Source organism: Ursus maritimus, unplaced genomic scaffold (assembly GCF_017311325.1).
Source record: "Ursus maritimus isolate PB19 unplaced genomic scaffold, ASM1731132v1 scaffold_3, whole genome shotgun sequence".
NCBI lineage: Eukaryota > Metazoa > Chordata > Mammalia > Carnivora > Ursidae > Ursus > Ursus maritimus.
The window spans coordinates 40,012,589-40,030,398 of NW_024425563.1; the positions used below are offsets into that span (position 1 = coordinate 40,012,589).

The 17,810-nt window shown below is 43.4% G+C and overlaps 1 protein-coding gene across 10 annotated transcripts in view; it reads left to right on the top strand.

Moving 5' to 3' along the window:
• Positions 1-17,810, top strand: part of ELMO1 (engulfment and cell motility 1) — a 527,822-nt gene that overhangs the window by 481,523 nt on the left and 28,489 nt on the right. For all 10 annotated transcript variants that reach the window (XM_040644094.1, XM_040644098.1, XM_040644097.1 and 7 more), the window contains 2 exons: positions 2,392-2,499; positions 9,969-10,051. In XM_040644094.1, coding sequence (XP_040500028.1) covers positions 2,392-2,499; positions 9,969-10,051 — 191 coding nt within the window. The remainder of the gene's footprint in view (positions 1-2,391; positions 2,500-9,968; positions 10,052-17,810) is intronic.

The window sequence follows — 17,810 nt, forward strand, 5'->3', positions numbered from 1 at the left end:
CAGTGCACAGCTCACCAACTCCCTTGCCAGCTTTCTGTGACCCATCAGTTGCTCACTTAGTTAAAAATCCCACCGCCGATGTCTCAGGGGAAGGAAGCTTCATAGTAAATCTCTCCAGCCTACTTTGTGCAGTCTCAGCAGGCCGTTTAGGTAAGGTGAGAGCTCCCTTTGGGGAGGAGGAACCGACACAGCCTGTCATGCAGGCCCCCCGAGAGCACTCTTGATGGTCATGGCCAAAGCACCGCCTGCTCCTTTGCAATTCACAGTTCCTATTGTGCATCACGAGTCCGATTCCCAAATGTGTTCTCCTCATGGAGAACTGGTGATTATATGTTTGCCTAATTGAAATGACTGTAGATTAGTCAGGGAGTAACTTTATTTTCTCCCTTTGAAATAGTCTGTCAGGAAAGTGACTTGTGTTGTATGTGTAGATATAACATGATTTTGAAAATTGAGCAATGCCAGATGTTTCCCTAGCCATCAAATAACTTTTCCTTTCCTCTCAAATTTTTCCAGCAGAGTTCAGATTCTTTTTAAACTATATGGATTGCCATATTCTGACTACATCCAAGAATTCTCAAACCCTATTTATAGATGAGGAAGATGGGAATCACAGAGGCATTTTGCTTTTGTGAATCAAGTTTGGGCGTTTTCTTTGTTCATTGTGTGGCTTTTCCTTCCATTTTTAATACTTTATTTTTCTATTGAAAGAGTCCAAGTTAAGACATAAGTTTTGCAGTAAAGGCAATTTTGGATAGGAAAACACTTTCCTTACAATGTTACGGAGCACTTTCTGATCAGAGTAGTTTCAAAACAATACGTTTGTAGACGCAGTAATGAGGTGACTTGACCAAGGCCACCATGTTCGCCAATTGTGTAACTGCACAGAGGGGCTTACAGGTCATAGATGCTTTCAAGGTCATACATGCTTTGTGTCTTAAGTCCCCTTGGGTCCTCATTTATCAATTTAGCCAACACCAACTGTGCTACTCCTATGTGCCAGGCACTGTGCCAAGAGATTGGGACAGTAGCATTATGAAGACAGGGGCCGTCATTAGAGAGCCCTGGCTTCTCCACACTGTCCGGGCTCATGAGTATCCTGAGTCCTCTTCCTTCAGTAACTATTCACAGTACACGTGCTAGGGCAAGTCGCTTACCTAAGGTTTGTGGCAAATAATGAGAAACACCACGATGTAACATTGTATGGTGACAGATGGTAACTATGTTTATTGTGGTGACCATTTTGTAAAATACAGAAGTATAGAATCACTATGTTGTACACCTGAAATTTAAAAATATTTTTTTTACTTAAGACAAAAACAAAGAAATAGACATGACCAGGGCCTTAGGGTCATTCTTATAAATAACTCCCTCAACTTAACCTGCCGTGCATTCCAATGTAATAAAAATGTATAAGCCTGTGAGATAGGAAGAAGTGTGCTTTTGGAATTGGAATAAACAAGGCTTTCCCATAGGAATGGTCTCATATGATTGGAAGGAGGAGTCTCTGGAACTGCCCTAGAAAGACATCCTGGCAGGAAGGGGTGGGAATCTCTCCCAGTGGGACAGGTTTATTACACTCACCATCACTTTATTTTTTAATTTTTTAAAAGATTTTATTTATTTGAGAGAGAGAGAGAGCATGAGGGGGGCAGAGAGAGAGAGCACAGGCTGGGGGAGGGGCAGAGGGAGAAGCAGACCCGCCCAGCTGAGCAGGGAGCCCAATGTGGGGCTCTGTCCCAGGACCCCGGGATCATGACCTGAGCCAAAGGCAGACGCTCAACGACTGAGCCACCCTGGCATCCCAAATCCCTGAATTATTTTAAGATGATTTCCTCATGAATTCCACTCCTTGTGTGTATCACTAGCATCCTAACAATTCATTCTTGGATTAATTGATGTGTATTAGTCCCAGGGGTGGGGGTCTGGTGTACCAACTCAGATATGGCACACAGCTATCTCAACAGTCTTAACAGCTCAGAGAAGACTGTGGAAGCAGAAGAGTTCCAAGAAACTTGGTTTTTCTACATCTCCCTCCCCACTTTTGCCAGGCCTACATGGACAAGGAGTCCATTCCCATAGTCATTACAGATACTGATGAAATAACCCTCTGGAAACCACCACCTTGGAAAACCTGGTGCCATTATTCCTGAAGGATTTAATAACCTCCTGAGTGGTTAACAGGACAGTGCTAACTAAACATCAACATCAAAAGAGGACTTACTACCCAGGGCCCTAGAATTCCTTCCTTCCTGAAGACTTAAAATCAGATGCTTTGCTTGTTCTTCCAGGCAAGACTATTAGGAAATAAATTTGTCGATATTTTTGGAAATCAGAATCACTTACCTTATAAATTTGTGTGTGTGTTTTGTTTTGTTTTTTTCCCTTCAGACAAATTTTGGTACTGTCGGCTTTCACCCAACCATAAGGTCCTACACTATGGAGACTTGGAAGAGAGTCCTCAGGGGGAAGTGCCCCACGATTCCTTGCAGGACAAACGTAAGTGGCTCTCCTGTGTAGGAGGACTGAGTTTGGGTGGTTGGTTTAGCTTCCTGGTCACAAAATAGCGTGCAGGAAAGCTACCAACCCAAATTAGAAAACCCACTGGGCATGTCTCATCTTGTTCAGTCCCAGCCTGCACATTCTCATCATGCATGAGACCCTGATGGATTAGGGATTTGGGACTGAAGAGGGGAGGGTGCAGAAGGAATCTTCACATATCTTTCCTGAAGGACGTAAACCTAGGGTTCAGACATCCACTTTTGCACTACTTTCCAGGTGTTGTTTCAAGGAGCAAAGACGATATAAACTTGACTCCGTCAGTTGTCTTTTTCTGGTGACCCAAAATGATTTTTAAAAAAATGGAGCACTGGGTGTTATACGCAAACAATAAATCATGGAACGCTACATCAAAAACTAATGATGTACTATATGGTGACAAACACAACATAATAATAAAAATAAAAAATAAAATTTTATCTATTCATTTGAGATAAAGAGTGAGCAAGAGAGCAGGAGCAGAGGGAGAGGGAGAAGCAGGCTCCCTGTTGAGCAGGGAGCTTGACGTGGGACTCGATCCCAGAATCCTGGGATCATGACCCGAACCAAAGGCAGACACTCAACTGACTGAGCCACCCGGGCACCGTGACCCAAAATAATTTCACATTTATTCATTTGTTCATTATAGGTTAGTGTATCCCATCATTATAATGCAGAGCTAATGGCAGACCCCAGTATGGCTAACCTACTTCAGAGAAGTAACTGAGACACTTAGAAAAATCCATGATCAGTTACATTCTACTGTCAGCTAACTATCCCCTGAAATATGTATTATTTGTTTTTATTTGCTGTTTCTGTATGATGTCTGTTTTAACGTGTATGTTTTGGAGAGCCAGTAATTTTCTAGACTATTTTAGCCCAACACCAAACCAGGTTCCAGGTTTTTAGACTGTAATAAGTGTACAAATTAAACAGGTATTATAGAAACATTAAAATACACAGGGTGATGAATTAATTTGGAAAAGAAATGAGATAAAATGAACATAACCTCAGAGGATATCCCAGGTAGAAAAACCAACGAGTGAGAGATTGAGAAAAGAAATAAAAACACTTTTGAATAGACTTCAAAATTCACATTGACCCTGCATGGGTCATATAAGCATGTCCCAGACCAAATCCTTACCCCTACATCCTAGCACCTTTCCGCTTGTCACCCCAGGGCGCACTGAAGTCAGCTCTGGACTGCCTTCCCTGCAGCCCGTGGCCACCAAAGGCAACAAGTAACCACAAGTGAGAAATTCCTGACACATTCAGACTCTGAGCTGACATGTCAGGCAGATAGCCTGGAACATTCTCCCTTCCTCTAGCTTCAAAATGAAACAGTCTGGTCTTTGTAGAGTCATTTAGTTCAGAAAGCTATCTTGTTTGCTGTCATAAGAGCACTGCCTCCCTGGCCCACATTATTGGCCCCACTGGTGGGAAGAGCAGGAAATCCGAAAGGCACAACTGCAGAGTCTGGGACGGCGTTTGTGCATCCCTACTGTGGCGGTGTTCTGGGCCTCTGCCAGTAACGAGGACCCTGCCCCATCAGGTCTCAGAAAGCCTTCCCCTTTCCACCATGGACAAGCTGGACCAGTGGTTCTGAGGGTGGTCCTTGGACTATGAGCAGCATCTCCTGAAAACTTACTAGAAATGCAGATTCTCTGGCCTCAGTTCCAGTCCCACTGAATCAGAAACTGGGAGTGGGGGCCAGCAATCTTGGTCTTCATAGACTCTAGGCAATTCTGATGCACACCCAAAATGAGAACCCCTGAGCTGGATACTGCCTGATACTCTTCTCTTCATGGTGATTTCCCAAAGTTGGCTTCACCAGTAAGTAAATATTTTAAAAGAACAAAAAAAAGTGAATTGATGGTGGGTTAATTTGGGGGAAAAAAAGTATTAAAAAATGAGATCCAACTAAAATTTATTATCACATTCCTTTCATTAAAAAAAGGGCTCTTGATCATGAAAAACAATAAGGAAGACCTGAAAGACCTAATCTTGGAATATAGGACAGTCCCGTCTACTAAATTAAATTAGCTTTATTAAAAACTCACAGCTGTGTCTTCATTTTCCTCTCTTTGCTATTAACTGGTAAAAACTCACTGGTGAAACCTCCTTCATGAACTTGGAGCTGTCCAGAGGCCAGCAATTTGGAATCACTGCTCTACAGTGGTCAAATGAAGAGGTAGAGGTTACTGTTGCTCAAGGCAACCAGAAGTTCCATACAAAGTCTTCCTTAGTCTTGTTCTTAACCTGCCCAGGAGATAGGGAAAGTGGCCTGAGCAGAACACACACACGCACATGCACATGCACCCAGAGCTTGAGTCATCGTTTCCCCACGTGGGCCAGTGAACCGGCTCTCCCACTCACTGGACATATTATTTATCCCTATATTTATAGGGACATAATCCTCTTCCCAACCCACAGATAGACATTTGGTTGGCACTGTTTGCAGGTTTTATATGCAGCACTCCCATTCTAGCTGGTTCTGTTGCTTAGGAAATTGGTAGTTCTACTCTTAGAGAAGGTCAAGGCTCAGACAACACCTGAGTCTTGTAGGGGAAGTTCCTGGGCTTACCTGCAAGCAGATACCCCCCAGCTGTAGCAAGGCCTGCACCCCCAAGAGCCCAGGGTGAAAGTAACTAGCTATAAACCCAGAGTGGCAATGCCGGGGAGAACCAGCTTGCCAGAATGGTTGCAGAAGAGCAAGGCCAGAGCTGCAAATCTCCACACAGGTTTTGGTTGTGGCCATGGAGTGATATTGGTTCTGGGAAAGGGTTACAATGGTCCCCTCTGACAATGGCTCCAAAAACTCTAGAATTCCCCTTCCACTGCAGCCTTTGAAAGCCCGTACCTCAGAGTTCAGAAGAGCTGCTCTCTCAACAGTTTATCCATTGTAGGATAAACCAGGAATGCATACCGGTATGGGTGTATGCACATAGGAGGGGGGGTGTGTGCGTGTGTTGGTGAGATTGTATCTGTATGCACATATGAGCCAGGGAGGGTGTGTATTCATGTGAGAAGTAAAATGGACCTAATATGTGCCTGGGATAAGCAGGCCCCAGCTTAGGAAACTCAATTTGGCTGCTTCAGACCTGCCACTGGTTTGCATTTAATTCCAATTCTGCATTCTGCCCATCCTCTTAGAGCCCTTAGAAGTCATAAACCTCATTCCACTAGAAAAATGAAATGTTCCTTTAATTAATATCAAGTGCCATCACTCTTGCCGTGTTCGATTGCCCTCTCCTGAGACCAAGGGGGAAATTGTCTTCCGACCCTTGAGTTAATCAGTGCTGAATATTGAGATATTGATGAATCAAAGAGTGTAATTGAATCTTCTTAATACAGAGAGGGTGAGTGGAGATCGAGGGCCTCTCCTTAGCTGTCGTCACCCCTAAAGGCTTAGGAAATCTCTTCTCATATTACTTCTGTTTGGCAGGAGATATGGCCCCACATCCCAATCACCACGTTTACAGGCTCTCATCACCCCCACTAGACACTAGACTCCGCAGCTTTCCAGCCATGCCCCAGGCCCCTCAGTGCTGCCCTTTGAAAGAATCTAGGCCAGACCTCCTCACTCCCACATCAAAGGGGCCAGGGAGGAGAAGGCTCACCCCTCACAAGGCGATTAATCCTGTTATAGAGGATGAGAGGAGCAGCTGAAACAGCAAAGCAAAGTGGGCAATTTGGGTCACCGAAGCACAGTGAATAATTCAGGTCCCTCGATCTACAGAGACAATTAATTTTGATTATTGATAATGAGAATAATTGTGAACAACATTTATTGAGTGCTTACTATATGCCAGGCACTGTGCTAAGAGCTCTACATAAATTACCCTCTCACCAACCTGGAGAGGTAGACATCATTGCCCTTCCTTTACAGACAAGGAAACTGAGGTACAGAAAAATTTAAATAACCTGTTCATGGTCCCATGGCTAGTAAACGGTAGAGCAGAGATCTCTGCTACCTTCCAGCTCCGTAGCCCCGGCTTCTACCCACAACCCTGTCCTGCCTAGATGAAAAGCCAACAGTGATCCCGCTCCAGCACTAGGACATCATTCTTGGAGCAGCTCTGGGACGCAGCTGCTGCTGGAGCTCCACATGGCAGGCGAGGAGGCTTAGGCTCCAAGCGCTTCGGCCCAAAGTGGAACAGATCCAGGGGTGGATCTAGAAGTCAAAGCCAGTCTGTGACTCCAAAGGTACGCCCCTCCCACTGCTCTGTGCTGCCAAGTTAGAGATCAGATTCTTCACTGAACCGTGCAGGGGTAGGACCCAACTGTGCCCCTCTGTATCGCCACTCACAGGAGCGTCTGTGGAGCTGTGTGTACAGCAAGTGCTCATGGCTTCCTAGCTACTTCCTGGGGTAGTTTCTGCCTCAGTCGGGCTCCCAGTGGTGAAACCTAAAACTATTTTGGGGGCCCCACTTCCTTTTTCAAATGTATTTTTCTTTCAAATCACAATTCCAGTGCCTTCCACAGATATTAGCGGTCGCAGAATTTCCTGGAGTATCTGAAGTGATCACCACATCTGGGGCTGTGTTCAGCATGATTTGGGGTGCTGACACCTTCCAAACATAAGGAGAAGCCATGACCAAGCTAGAGAGCATAGAGTGGAAGAAAAAAAAGTCCCAACTCTGCCCCCCACTATGTGACATTACATAATTTACTTCCTCTCTTTAGACCTCAGTCTTCCCATCTGTAAAATGGTAGTATTAAATGAGATTGTCTCAGTCCGGCTCAAAGTGAGAAAAGGATTGGAAGAAATGAGGCCATGCCCCAAGGATTTAGAGTGGGGGGTGGGGTGCCAGCAGGGACCCTTTTATCTCTCCTGTCTCTGGGCACCACTTCTTTATACTGCCCCCACATAAAAAAGCCTAATGGAAACAGTACCCTGACTTTGAAGCAATCAAGATCCCTCCTCTGCCTCCTCAGAGTGTAGCTTCAAGAGACATGAGTCTGATTCTGCTCATGGGAATAGAAAGGACAGCGTTCTAGCCCTTCTGATGCCTAATCTTCCAGTGCATCTAGAGACAAGCTATGCAAAGAACAACCTTTAAAAGCCACACTGTATTTTTAGAATTTTGTGTTTCCTCTTAGCCATAATCCTGTGAGTAATACAGCAGCTTGTCTCCTTGACAGGGGACAATACATATAAAAAACAGAATATGTACTGCCACAAGCACGGCGGAGAAGTGCCTTTCCTCCCCGGAAGCCTTCTCGTTAGAGACTCTGAAACTACTCCCTCTGTGGACTTTGTGTTCCTCTTGTCCCGTTCCATATGATAGGTTTTCAAAGCCAAAGGGTAACTTAGTATTTATAGGTTGTAGAAACTCTTTCTAGTTCGTTGACTGTGTTATATAGCATACAACAAAAGATTTTTTCCGTAAGGTACTTGTGACTTGAACTCCATCTGAAGCTTGAGAAGGCTTTTAAATGGGTAGGTTAACTCTTTCACAAATTCACTTCGATGCTGGAGGCCCAATTGAAAAGTAAACACGGAGTCAACCCAATTTCCTGAGGTGCCCAAATGTCCCCTTCCTGGGGTAGTGATTAGGCAACCAGATTGACCACCGAGGGGAACAGGGCTGATTATTGGTTATAAAAAAGGATTTCAGGAGAGCTGAAGTCAGTGAATGTTGTGGTCAAAGTAGGTCCAGGAATTATAGAGACCACGTATAGGAAGCTGCCAATCCAAAGGGGCAGGAAAGGCATCCCAAGTAAAGGATTACGCCACTCAAGATGGGCCACATTGCTGCGTTCTGCTGCAGGAACAAGCCCAGATCTCAGTGGCTTACGACAAGAGTTTCTCACTCCCGTTACATAACTGACATGGGCTTTGAAAGGACTATGCCACACAGTCCCTCGGGGATACAGGCCAGTGGCTGCTGTGCCATCCCACACCTGTGCCATCTGGATGGAATGTGTGGCCTGTTCAGTTTCTGAAGAGGCTGGAGGAAGTGGACTTTTTACTGCCTCCTTCAGGAAGAGACATGCATGCCATTGCTTTTCACATTTCACTGGCCAGACCTGATGCTATGGCCCCACATAAATGCAAAGGTTGCTGGGAAGTGTAGTCTTTCATACACCCAGAAAGGGAGGAAAGCCAGATATTGGTCAGCACAAGTAATACCTGCCAACATGATCTAGAATCAGGACTGCAAGATGAAGGAATATGTGATGGGACAGAGAGCAGGGAGTATGTGCAGAGATTCCTGAAGAGTTCATTACAACCCTACTTTTCTCTAGGGTTAGAGAAAGCTCTAGGGCTGTCAACAGATTTGAACAATGTCTTAGCAATTTTAGGGTACCTGGAAAATATTAGCTTTTAAAGGGCCTTCCTGTTGTATCATTTTTATATTCTATATGTTTCATAATTTCATCTTCATCTAAATCTCTCCCCCACAACACAATTCATCAGTAAAAGTATGTGAACTTTAATTATGAAATCTCTCATCATCTTCCTCATTAAGGGAGACTAAGGCATTGATTACTCCAAGTTTCTGCAGATCCTAAGTGGGTCCCTAAATTCACAGTCCCTTGTGGAACTAAAAGATTAGGGATTGACGAGGGACAGGTGACTTCACAGTTTTTTAAAGTGTGGTTCCAAACCATCTTACTGTCTTCTCTCTCAGATGATCTTGACAAAAGTTTGAAATGCACAAACGTGTCCATGTCTTTTATCTTCCTCCAAGTCCTGAGTAAGACATGAGATAACATCATTTTATCTAACTGCATTATTCTCAGAATCTCCAAGATAAATACCAGCTACCATTTCCCTATCAGAAAAGAATGTTCCCTTTCTTTAATTGAGTTTACTTTCGTTGTCTGTAAAATAGGGATTAAAAAAAAAAAAATACCTGCCTCACAGAGTTGCTGTGAGAATTAACGAGATGGTAGAGAGCGAGAATTTGGAGAGTGAGTGTTCAGATCCAGATCGATTTGGGGGGGGGAGGGGTAAGGTTGCTTCTCCTCATTATCCAAAACTCAGAAGCTAATAGATGCAGCTACTGTAGCCGGAGATCGCAGTGTGTGCAAAGCACCTCATGTGTTCCTGGCAGCAGGAACTAATACCAGTACTAGTACTGCTAGTAGTAGGATGATTACTGCTGATTCTGATACCATCACTTTTACGCAGTGATGATGGGTTTTCTTAGGGATTTGTTTTAGTGAACCAAGTTCTGCTTGTGAACATAGATTTTTCTCCCCAGGGATGTTTTTTAGCAGAATATGAGAATCCATTTTAGTTTCTGGTCTTGGGATTTTGCCTGACTTCTCTTTCTCTTTTTATCTCTTTTCTTTCCTCGTGTTGCAGTAGTTCAGGAATGACAGCTGTGCTCGCAGACTCCATGCTCAGCCCTGCTTCTTTCCTGACATCTCAGCTCTCCCACAGTGTAGTGACTTTCATTTTCTCTTATGAATTGCAGTGCCGGTGGCAGATATCAAAGCTGTGGTGACGGGGAAGGACTGCCCTCATATGAAAGAGAAAGGTGCCCTTAAACAAAACAAGGTATGATTTCCAAATTCTTGTGAATAGTGCTGTCTGCACAGTGCAGTCCGCAACGGCGGGGGGGCCCAGTCCCGCGTTAGTAGCAATGCATGTGTGTGTGCATGTGCGTGCATGTGCGTGCCGTGCTATTGCACGTCACTTACTCAGCTCTCCTTTCCCCTTCCCTGACTGCTTTTACATGCCTTAGCCTTATGCTTTCACTGATCACTTCCAAATCCCCCACCACCACCTCTTCCATTCTCTCCCTTCCTGTCTCCTGACAGCCCTAAGAATTGCCACCCCCCCCCACTGTTGTCACCCAAGCCACCCTCAAGCCTTCTCCGCTTATCCCCATCCATTCTCCGGGTCTCTCCTAACCTCCCATTTATGTTCATGTTCTCCATTCCCTAACTTCCACCCCAATCTCTTCCATTTCTCCTGCTGTCCTTACCATCCCAGTAGCCTCTCTGGAGTCTCTGTGAAGCCAGGGAAAAGCAGAGACCAGAGGATTCAAAACATTTTAGAAAACTTAAGGGCCTGATAGCCTTCCGCATCATGGGAAATACTGTAAAATAACTAAAACCCAGCTTAAAGGAGAAAATTTCCCCAAAGGTGAATATTTCTTAAATCCTCTTCATATCACAATATTTTTCACCCTCCCCTCCCAGTTTACCAAGCAGCTGTTCATCATAACAGCCCATGTTCCATACTAGAGGGCATGGGAGGAGGCACTATCTGAAAAGATGGAAGAATTTCCTTTGCCCCCACTTTGAAGATATTTGCCCTTGGAAGGGCCACCAGGGGGCCAATTCTTTGTTTCTACCTCGCGGCGTCTTGTAATACATAGTAACCATCCATGAACAAAATTATCTAGATTGATTTGGGTGCTCCAGCCACCTTGGTACCAAAAATACCCCATAGATCAATTGTACTGCAGGAGTACTATTTAGGAAGATAAAGGGGAGCAGATACAGCCAAGAAGGCCGATAGCAAGATCATTGCTTTCTAAGTCACGTAAGTATAACTCACCTCAACTCTATATGAATTCCTTCTTTGTCACGCCTGTCACAGCACCATCATATAATGCGCTTAACTGACAAGCATAATGATATAAGGGCATGCCTCTGAGTCTGTGGGTCACATGTTACACAGCTCTTATCTCTTCCTCATGATATGGGGAAACAGGGATGTACCGCGCTCATCACATCTCAGAGGAACATCCTTAACTACACCAGTGAGTTCCCAGTCTTCATGGTTTGCCTCCTCTACCACCTGATATGCACAGCACAGTCTCAGGAAGCACTGGCTCTGCTCAGTTCCAGCACTGGCTCCACTCAGCCCCATGGTTATATGACAGTTGGAGCTGAGCAGGAAACAATGTGGGGCAATCGGCAGCAACAAGAGTTTATAACCCAAAGAAGGCCAAGAAGGGTGTAGCTGGCAGCAAAACAGACTGCCAGGACTCATGCACTCTGAGTAGGGATAGAGAGAATTAGGTAAAATACGTGTGGAGAGACTGGTTTCAGTCCCAACATGTAAGGCACTTGGGAATTGTCACTCCTATCCTTGTAGTAAGAAGAAACCGAATAAAGTGAAAGTCAACAATTTTCTTGGACCTACCAGGGAACTGAGGTTGCTGGGCACATGGCCACCCTGGAATCTAGAGAGTCAAGTGCATCCAGAGAATCACAGCCAGATCTGCTCACCTGGAGCAGAATCCACTGGAGCTATATAAACTGTAGGATCACTTAAATGACAATTCTGACTAATTGCTGTAGGCCGAGTACGGGCTAGTGTGAGGGTGAAAAACTTAGGGTTTCAGTCTCCTAGGGGCCATACTTTCATAGGCTTTACCTCCAGTAGCCCTGGCGGATTCTCACAGTGAAGAACTGGGAAGAACCATCCCTTGTATCTCCAGCAGCAGAAAAGGAAGAGTAATCATGAAATATGTCAGAGCCTTCTCCATAACAATGTCCTGTTCTTCTGACCTTCTTTTCCTATCTAGGGGAAGAGCATTTCTCCCATTTTATCTCATTTTAGCCTTTCTGTCTTAACTGTGGGATTGCAGGTGGGGGAGACATAGTCAACAGCAGTCAGAGCCTCAAGGAAATCCATAGGAAACTCTACAGCCAGGAGAAAGGGGAGAGGGTGGGAGGCGAAGGGGAAGCCTATACCATTTGAGACAGTGACAGCCAGAAGATATAGTGACCCTAAAAGATGAAGATTTAATTGGGAAATTATAGAATGCTATTCACCCATATCCTACCACCACACTAATAAGACTCCAAGATAATATAACATTGGATTAGGGCTGAAAGATCTGCAAGACATAAACACTCTGAGGAGGAGTACTTAGGGAAGCCCAAAGTAAATAGAGGAGACAAAAACAGGGACACTAGAGGAATTTGAGGTCTCTGGCACTTAAAACTACAGCAAATATTAAACATATCCTAATTCCTTTCCAGATTAACATAAATCATCACCATAAGGGTCTGTATATCTCACTTCCTGTTGCCTGACACAACATGTCTGGATCTCAACAAAAATTATAGGCACGCCAAAAAGCAAGAAAAAACAGCCTGAAGAAACAGTCATCAGAACCAGACTCCATTATGACACAGATGCTGGCATTATCAGACAGAGAATTTAAAGTAACTAGATTATAAGTGTCTTAGGCTCTAATGGAAAAAGGAGACAACCTGAAAGAACAGATGGGTAATTAAGCAAAGAGACAGAAACTCTAGAAATGAATCAAAAAGAAAGGCTATAAATAAAAACACTGTCACAGAAGTGAAGAATGCTTCTACTGGGTTTATCAGTAGACTTGATGTGCCAAGAAAAGGATTAGTGGCTTAAAGATGAGTCAACAGAAACTTCTAAACTGAAATGTAAAGAGGGAAAAAATGAAAACCCCAAAGAACCGAGAGACAATTACAAAAGGTATAACATATGTATAATCTGAATAGCAGAAGAAAAAAAGAACGATGCAAAAGAAATGTTAAATCAAGAATGGCTAAGGACAGTCCAAAATTAATGACAGATATAAAACCACAAATCCAGAAAGTTTAGAGAACACTAAGCAAGATAAATATGCAAAACAAAACAAAAAAACCCACCCACAACACTTAGATGTGTCATATTCCAACTGCAGAAAACCAAAGACAAAGAACTAAAAGGAGACATTCCCAAATCCATTATTATATGGGGATTTCAATACACCTCTGTCAGTAATTGATAGATGAAGCAGACAGAAAATCAGTAAAGATATTGATTATTTAGAACAGCACCATCAGTCAACTTGACCTAATTACCACTAATAGAAAATCCACCTGACAACAGCAGAATGAATACACATCCTTCTGAAACTCACAGGAGACATTCACCAAGACAGACCACATTCTGGGCCATAAAATATATCCTAACAAATTTAAAAGAATAGCAATCATACAAAGTATGTTCTCAGGCCAGAGTGGAATTAAGCTAGAAATCAGTAATAGAAAGATAGCTGGGAAATCTCCCCAATATTTGGAAACTTAAGAATACACTTCTACATAACTCATAGTTCAAAGAAGTCACAAGAGAAATTACAAAATAAACTAAATAGAGTTAAAATGTAACATCAAAATGTGCAGCATGGGGCAAAAGCAGTGCTTAGAGGGAAACTTATAATATTAAACACATATATATTAGAAAAGAAGAAAGATTTAAAATCAATAAATTTTCCACCTTACAAGGTGTAGAAGAGCAATTTAAGCCTAAAGCAAACAGAAGAAAAGAAATAATTATTAGAGTTGAAATTAGTGAAACTGAAAACAGGGAAAATCAACAAAGCAAAACTTGGTTTTTGGAAGAGATTAATAAAACTGATAAACTTCGAGCCTGACTAAACAAAAAATTAGGAGAAGACACAAGTTACCAATACTGAAACAGGTATGGAGATGATGATCTCATTTGAGCATATGATATGTGTGGATGGATGTGGCCTTCCTGTGTCAGACTCCTCTCCCTATAGAGGAGACCAACAAAACAGTGTAAATGACATTTTCCCATCTATTTTTGTTTTTGTTTTTTTGTCATGGCGCTCATGGAAAATTGGATGGGTGGATGGATAAATGGGGCACACTGATATAAACACATAGATAAGATAGCAGGTGGAGGCTATTCCCTGGTATTCGCTGGTCAAGATGTTCCAGTCACCCCCAGCTTTTCCAGGCTACTTTGGGGGCTGAGACAGGCAGCCTGGTGCTTTCATTGCATGCACATGAAAATTGTTTGTCTTGCAATGTTTTGAGTGTTCTTACACCTGGTTCATCAGGCAAAACATCAAAAGGCAGAAAGGAAACCCATGGTTCTAAGAATTTCCTTCCTCAATCCCCCATACCCACACCCCTTCTCCTAGTACTCCATAGGCCTGCTGCTCTCTACCTCTGGGACTTCTGGTAGAAAAGGGTAGCCTGCAGCTTAAAAGGAGAGCTGACCAAAATTTGTCCACAGGAGGTCAGTTGGTACATGATAGTGGACAGTACCCAACATGTGTTGCTGGCTCTTCAGACAGTTTTTCCAACTAGAGGGTAGGCTCTGACATTTTGTGCCATGGGACTTTGGTTAGTTTAATCGATGAGCAAGGCAAACTGAGACATTTGGATCCATAATGGAGACACTTCGTTAATAGCAATACATTGGTAACTGACAGGACTTCTCATTCAACTGAGATGCACTGTCCAAGGTCCTAAGAATAGAAAAAGGAAAAGAACCAATCTGACCAGATCTCACTGATACAGATAGGAATTTATTTTGACATAGCAGAAGCTTCCATCTCACCATGTCCTAGAATCCAGCTTTTATTTTTCCAGTGTGATTCATGAAATAAGAAGCTGATTATACTAGAAGCTAATGTTCTAGCATCAGCTTGAAAACCCTGGTCTTAACCCAAAAGCCTTCTATTGACGTTTACTTCATTCATCATTCATACTCATATGAGATTGAGTGTCTTCTTTCTACCAGGTCAGTACCAGGAGCTAGGAATTCAAAGAATAACACAACCTGGCTCCTGGCCCTGAGTGTCTGGTAGGTAGAAGATTTATGTGCCAACATGCAATAGTAATCCAATGTTGTCTATACTCTGGGACATTTAAATACAGGGAGAGCCCAGAAGACTTGAGAAAGGCTCCTGAAGGAAAGGGTGTCTGATCCAGGTTTTGGAAAGAAATTGCTAAGGGGGGAAGTGAGAGGAAGACTTTGTAGGAAGAGGAGAGAGTATGTGAAAAGGCACAGGGTCTTTCCAACATATGAAAGAACATCCTCTGATTGCGAAACATTGAATTCAGAGTATAGGATTGAGAGACAGAAGACAGAGAGACAGAGGACCGAGAAATGAAAATAGGTTGGAGAACTATTGGCTGATAATGCTAGGATAGATTGGGGCCAGAAAGTTACATCTGCCCGAAGAAGGCAGTATCCTCTATTATTATGTACTACATGAAATGAGTAATTTTTGCCTTCTAAAATAGAAACTCAAACTCATAGATCTATAGATGAGCAGCAGTGTATTATAGCTATGAAATCTACTGCTATGCTTATGGCCACATTTAACACTCTCACATGCCAAGTTATACACTGTTTCTTTGCCCTCAAGATGACCTGAATAGATGGTGGAGAACCAACATAGTTCAAGGGAATGCTGGCAAAAATGGTCAAATGAGACCTGTCACCCCAAAACAGTAAAGGAATGGTGTCCAGTGCCATATACTGAAAATATGTTGCATAAAACTCTACTCTTGTATTCAGCCTGTCATTTGACCCCTGGAAAATGGCAGTCCTCAAAACAAGGTGCCATCCATGCCTAGAATTTCTCTGAGCCTCCCCTGACCCAGCATGCCTTGTCATTGCTCACAGACCCAAGAGTTGAGGTTGGGGTCCGAGGCCCCAGGGCATGGTTGGAGGAGGGATATTCAGATTCTCCTGCCCCCTCTACCCCAAGAATTCTCCATCCTGGGCCTTCCTCCACATGCTGAGAGTTGTGAATTAATGGAATAGAGGATGAAAATAAGGAGCTCCTGAACATAATTTTTCACGGAATTAAATCCAGAGGGAATAGGGGACCTTAGGTCATGTGTAGCAAAGCCCCAGAGTATCAGATGTCTGAATGCTGTGGAGTGTGATGAAACCCCTGAGGGGGACACTGCCCCATATCCATGACTGCTCCTCTACCAGCTCCTGGCACCTCTATCCCTCACAGACGGTTTGGGCAGGTGGCAGCTTCTGGAGTGTTAGTGTGAGAGGTGCCATCGCTCCCAGCTCTGTAGCCTCTGTGCTCGAAGTGCTGAAGAGCTGACCTCCACCAATCACTCAATGACAACAACCCAGGGATGTCAGTAAAACTCATTATAGGCAATAGCAGCCTTTAATGCAGACGTGTGGTTCAGAGAATTAACTCCTCCCACCCTTCCCAGGCAGCTTTGCTGAAATGAAAGTGGGGGTTGACATTCTCATGAATTTCCCATTTCCTGCCTGTTTTTATCAGGAATCTAGGTCATAACAACTCCGATCATTCACGTCCTCACTGGTTTGCACCTTAGGAGGGCAAAACCCAAAGTTTGCAGGCCCCCTCCTTTCTCTTCTCTGTGCCTCTGCAGAAGAGAAAGTGTCACAAAGACAGCCACACTGACACTCTGGCCTCAGGTGACTTCAACACCTAGTCAGTCCAGAGGCTGCATCTGGGCTCTAGTGGTGTTCGCACTGGCTGTCGTTAGCAAGAGGATGATTCACACGAGCACCAGTTGTCCAGTGTCAGCCCAGATATCCATTTTTGAATCTCCTCTTTTCCTAGTGTCCTCCAAAGGTCGCCTACAGCTGTCGCCATATACTGACTGGTCATTCACAGCAAAGCCCACCCTCTCCTTTCTCCCCAGCCCCTCAAGAATGAGTCAGGGAGTTTTCCTAATGAATGACACTGGGATTGGTATGAAATCATCATTTATATCAATGTTCCTAATCTAAAAATAATCTTTATGAATTTATGAGATCGGAGCTTAACATTTTATGGGAAAAAAAGTTTTATGTTTTTTAAAAGAAAAAAATAATCATCTATAATCCTAGCCCATTAACATAATTATTTTCATTTCTCATTATTTGCCTCCTGTCTCTGTCCACAGGTAGACATGGTTCGTATTTTGATCAGTATGTAAATAATGTTCATTTCTCCTGCTTTTTTTCCCTACAGATCACATCTTCATAAATCTCATACTAAATGGCTGGCTGAATATATTTCTCTGCTAATTTGTGATTTCTTTAATGGTTTACCCAAATTGGGGAAGACATTTATTTAGTTCTCATGTTATATTTTTATAGTAACAATGTATATGGCATTTGCTTGCTTTTCGATTTTTGAGGAATAATCCCAGGAATGGGATCCCTGGTTCTTGATATGGATTGCCTGACTGGTTTTTTTTAAAAGGTGATACCAATTTATGATGCCACTAGTAGGGCCCATGACAAACTAAAAGACCCAAGAGAGATGCCAAAGTTAATGGAAAAAAAATGTTTTTGTTTGTTTTGATGAACTTTTTTTTTTCTTTTTAAATATTATCGATCTTCACTGGTCAGGCCTGGATGGAGGCCTAAGGAAGAAGTAATGAAAATGAGAAACCAAGGTAGTTTTACAGAATAGCTCCCGTTCCTGACTCGGCAATCTTTCCTTCACTTGCTCCTATTTCTGGCAGAGTGAGGAGGCCGTAAGAGTTTGAGATACCAGTAGGTCTAGGCTCAGAACAAGAGCTGC